This window comes from Bremia lactucae, linkage group LG12 (assembly GCF_004359215.1).
Source record: "Bremia lactucae strain SF5 linkage group LG12, whole genome shotgun sequence".
In the NCBI taxonomy this organism is placed as follows: domain Eukaryota; phylum Oomycota; class Peronosporomycetes; order Peronosporales; family Peronosporaceae; genus Bremia; species Bremia lactucae.
In genome coordinates this window covers 2,721,632-2,726,346 of record NC_090621.1, presented here as the reverse complement: position 1 = coordinate 2,726,346, position 4,715 = coordinate 2,721,632, and the positions used below count along the sequence as shown (strand labels likewise).

Below are 4,715 nucleotides of genomic sequence, written 5' to 3'. Positions count from 1 at the left end.
TCTAAAAGGTAGATAATATTTGGAGGAAATTACTTTGTAATTTCCTGAATTCTTATCCATAAATAGGTATAGACCATTATGCCTATTTATTCCGCAGACAAATCAGCTGCAGGAGTAATCAAAGAGAGTTACTAGATAAGATAGATGAGAATTCATTTACATGTTTAGTATTAGTTTATAGTTAGGACAACATTTACAAAGATAGATTAACAAGACACTTAACTATATTAATACAGTTTTCATTTTACACTCTTAAGCTAACTTGCCTTAAGAGAAGTCTTCCTCTATACGTACAGTGTACGTCACCTAACGAGAGGCACCACTCACATCTGAAGCAGTGTGAAGTGGACTTGTACGGAAACAGTACAAGTCGCAGTGCCCCGTTACACTTAGGCTCAAGAACAGGTATAGAAATGTACCGAGTCGGCATAGATGCCTCTATGTGGTCCTGGACATAGACGATTCGTATTGCTCAAAGGCTTCAAGCCTTGCGTCCTAATCTCTGGCCCCTCGGACATAATGAACTTTATGTGCTCTAGCCCAAACAAGTTTTGAGCTTCTCAAATGCTGCGCATTTCGCCCCTGAAAGTTCGGATATTGTCGATTTCAGCAGAAACTTAGTCTTGTCAAGACTCAGGCTTCATTCACTACGAGTGCTACCAGGTGTAGCGGAGCTACCTCCCGCTAAAGTCTGAGGAAGACTCTAAGCTTATACAAATGTTTAATTTCATGGAAGTAAGAAATTTAAAAACTAAGCTGTGCAAGCTCCTAGAGTTAGTGAACATAAATGGGGATTTAAGGATAATGCCTATTTATATAGAAAAGAGCGTAATTGAACATTAACGGTTTATTAACCGAAGTGTACCCCATTACAGTACCATTCCGTTCAATTTACTGCAAAAGATCTATAATATGCGACATGAAGCTATGTAAGCAACCTGTTTACTTGTGTGGTATGGATTCAAATTGCGCATTGTCATAAGAATTAAGGGCATTATTTAGGCTTATCTATTTAGCCGTCAGACTTTCATCTTGGTATCACACCGTTACGACGGGTAGGCAGAGAAGCTAGAGGGCTCGATGTGGAATAAATATTTGCGAGCGGCGGCAGCTAGGCATTGCACAATCTTGTCAGCGAGCCGCCCTTTACAGATTCGAAGATTTTGTGATTCAACTCGTTTGCTGCATTTCTGATAGGACATCGCTAAAAGTTTATACATTGCAGTACTGACGGCGTCGCATGGATATGCGCGCTCATTTAGGTAAAAAAAAGTATTTTTCGATTTCATCAGTCGTACTTACAATATATGAGTTGTTCGACCTCTGCGTTAGCAATAAAATGTGCAATATGCTAGTTATTTTATAAAGTGTGACTTGAAAAACAACGCAATGTCTATTGTATGATAATGAACAAAGACTGCTCGACGAATAGGGTTCAATCTTCCAACTGCGAATGGCAGTGGCGGGTGCTTACGCAACCATTTTGCGGGAATGAATCCACTGTCATTTATTAAACTCGACAGTATATTTCTTTATCTGGTCAGTCATCAAAATGTCGTGGCCTGCACTCAGGTCATTAAAATTAATCTTATGCTTCCAAAACGGAATTCGAGCCAATAGAGGCTCCATATACGGTACAATCGGGCATAAACATCGTAAACCTTTAAAAACAATTGCGTTCGTGTCCATGACGGCTTCGGCTCCCTCGCTCATCGGCATATTTAAACTTCCCAACTTGACGCCACTTCTCCACACTCGTAATGGGCGCGCATGTACATCGAGAATTCTTGCCACGCATTCAGGCGTCGCAAAAGCGAGCTTCCAAGTCGACGCTCTTGAAGCACACAAAGCTTCGCCATTTTTCCATTCATGTGGACATTCTGCTTCCCGACGAGGTGCGAAAACTCAAGCAAAAAGTACTCAAGTCGCACCCAACAAAGCTCACGCGCTTCAGCCTCACCCACTTGCGTCACTTAGCCACTCCACCTGTGGACATTCCGGATGAACTCCACGATCAACACGCTGTTATTGTGTCCGGCAAAACCGTGCCACTCACCATGCGTATGTGGCGAGATTGCAAAAGCAATGTCCAGCATCTCGACAGCATTAATGAAAGCGTTGCCTACGTATGAAAATTTCTGTTTGACGTCTCGTTTCGTGAAAGTTTGGTAGCGTCGGCCACTTGGTTGACGTCTTTATGCAGCATTGTTTAATTTTACGTTAAATGTATTAATTCAAAACAGTCAATAATAAGATTTGTGTGAGGTAGCGCGAGCTGCAGTATTTTTGTTTTTTTAGCCGATAATCGAATGCGTGTTTTTTCGGTATCTTTTCAATGTCTTATAATTGAAGTATGTATATGCAGTGCCACCTGTTTTAGAGCTTTCATTTAAATAAACTGCTGTCAAAATATCGCGAATCTTATTAAAATAATGTTGGCAGCATGTCTTTTCACAATCTTCAGGCAAATTAGTAGCAGCAAATGCGCTATCGAAGCATTTTACTGCTTGCACATAGCGTACACGTCGACGGCTAAGGATTTGACTACTCTAAAAGCAGCGACTTATTGCATGTCAGTTACAGACATACTGCCCACCTTCTTGTCCACGGCGTCGGACCAAGCAGCGATCTAGGATCTAGCGGAGTTTCCGCCTCGCTTGGTGCGCCAGTGACTTGTCGTGGTGCATACTGCAATGTTAATAGAGCGTCAGAACTACTGCCTCTATGAAGGAGCCTCTCGCTAACCTTACTTGACTCTTGATTCTTGATCCGCATAAACGCAATCAGAGGGCTACCAGAGTTTTTAGGAAGGATAGCCTTAGTGATAAAAATCAGCGAGAAGAAAAAAATAGAAGCTTTGTCAGTGAAAAAAATGCCAAAAGAATTTGCTTAGGCATTCGGTCATCAACTGTCTCAACGTTGTGATTTTGCAATGCCAATTGATAAAAAGAATCTGACGATCTACACCACGCCTGCGAGGGATAATTTTAAACTTTTCGGCCGTGTCGCACTCACGAATTTGTAAGGTTTAAAAATGCGACCTGCAAGTATTTTCCGCAACGAAGAATTCCAATTGATCTATTCGTTGTAAAGTAGCCTCTTTTACTGCAGCGTTGGTGTAAAGTCCATTGCTTTGGCATGCCAATTTAGTTGATATTATCGGAGAATTAGTACTTTTGCCTTCCCAAAGCATCACCCAGAAAAGGCCAAGGTCGTATTTTTCTTTAAATTAACATTTCAGCTTCAAAGGTTAAACTCATTATTATCGACCAAAGTTTTTTGTAAATTTATTAAACTGACGGACATTATTTTATTACACATTAAAATTAAAATCATCGACCCATATCGACATGGAATGAATAAGTACAACGGATACTTCTCGCTCACGCTCGCATTAGCATCCTGAGATCACAAGCTAAGCAACTTTCTTCGATCTGTAACGTAGCTTTGAATATTTTATTCGTACAAGCCTTTAAAACGTACAAGTTACTGGTAGGAGACACGCTCATCAATCATGTCAAGGTGCTTCATCATACTTTTGCCATGCTTCCACATGCTCAACGTCAGAGGCACAGTCTTTCCGGAAACGAGTGATTTAACGGCGAATTCATTATTAAGCGCGTCTGGAATGTCCACAGGTGGGGTCGTCACGCGACGAAAGTGAGTAAGGCTGAATCGCGTGAGCTTGATTGGGTGCGACTCAAGGATTTTCTGCTTAAGCTTTAATACATCCTCGGGCAATTTGTCGGTCACGTGATGATGAAAGCGGCGAAGTTTTGAGTCTCTCGATTGCGTCAATAGTTTCGATGCTTGAAGATGCGACCGCTGGATCCGTGGTAGAAAGTCTTGTTGATCATGCATGCCCATCACTACTACTGATGTGCTTCGTACAATTGACAAGTTGAGAAATGCCAGGCCATTGGGGACGGAACAAGCGGTCATAAATGCTAGTATAGGCAAATTAATTCTAATGATACTGTATAACTCATACCATGCAGCTGGTCCTGGATCAGGACACTCGACGTGGGCATTTTGATGGTCGTGATTGGATCATTAGAACCTAATGGCGCGTAATCAATACATGTGGGATATGTTTTAAACAATTGATCATTGTGGAGAATTATACGTCGCCACCGGACTTGACGTCTGCTGCAGTTGGTTCGATTTCCTTCTGTTGCCCGCAGTCATTGCGACTTGCTTCAACGATGTGCATACTCATTTCTATGTCCTTGCGGAACATAAGCTGGTATGTACCAAACCTTTATAATGCTGTCGTGACAAATGGGAAGCTCCATCCCAATAAATCAAATTATACAATTTGTCTATAATTTCGGGACGGCTGAATTTCGCATGAAGCTCTCACATCGTTCGCTTTACGCAGAAATTTTATATCATTAAGCGTCAAAGTTACGAAGGTGGGAAGCTTGTTGGTGTTTGCGCCATCAAGAATAGCGTCATGTATTTTCTTTACTCGGTAGACGTGCCGTGACAGTTGAACGGAATCTGGGGCTTTACATGAAAGAATAGTAAAATGAAGCTTATCACATGTGCAATATCGATGAATGCTTGCCTAAAATCGACGACTTCGTTCAAGTCGAATGATCTCTTAAGCCTTATGAATGAATTAGTGCGCTTGCACAGACGCACAACACATGATTGCATGGTCGTAATCATATATTGTCGTGTGGATCTTTGCTTAACCACGTGTCATTTTT

General features: G+C 41.5%; 3 protein-coding genes across 3 annotated transcripts; 1 reads left to right on the top strand and 2 right to left on the bottom strand.

The window, feature by feature from the left end:
* Window positions 1-1,503: 1,503 nt before the first annotated feature.
* CCR75_008998 (uncharacterized protein) lies at window positions 1,504-1,719 on the bottom strand (the record flags this gene model as incomplete). Its single annotated transcript, XM_067967045.1, has 1 exon — window positions 1,504-1,719. The coding sequence occupies one exon, from the start codon at window positions 1,717-1,719 to the stop codon at window positions 1,504-1,506; it is 216 nt and encodes a 71-aa protein (XP_067820767.1).
* Window positions 1,720-1,760: 41 nt separating this feature from the next.
* Window positions 1,761-2,380, top strand: CCR75_008997 (uncharacterized protein; the record flags this gene model as incomplete). The annotated part of the gene is made up of 2 exons (XM_067967044.1): window positions 1,761-2,126; window positions 2,366-2,380. 2 exons carry the CDS (start codon window positions 1,761-1,763, stop codon window positions 2,378-2,380), a joined length of 381 nt encoding a protein of 126 aa, XP_067820772.1.
* A 1,106-nt stretch (window positions 2,381-3,486) lies between these two features.
* Window positions 3,487-4,031, bottom strand: CCR75_008996 (uncharacterized protein; the record flags this gene model as incomplete). Its single annotated transcript, XM_067967043.1, has 2 exons — window positions 3,487-3,947; window positions 3,992-4,031. The coding sequence occupies 2 exons, from the start codon at window positions 4,029-4,031 to the stop codon at window positions 3,487-3,489; spliced, it is 501 nt and encodes a 166-aa protein (XP_067820773.1).
* Between the last annotated feature and the right edge of the window lie 684 nt (window positions 4,032-4,715).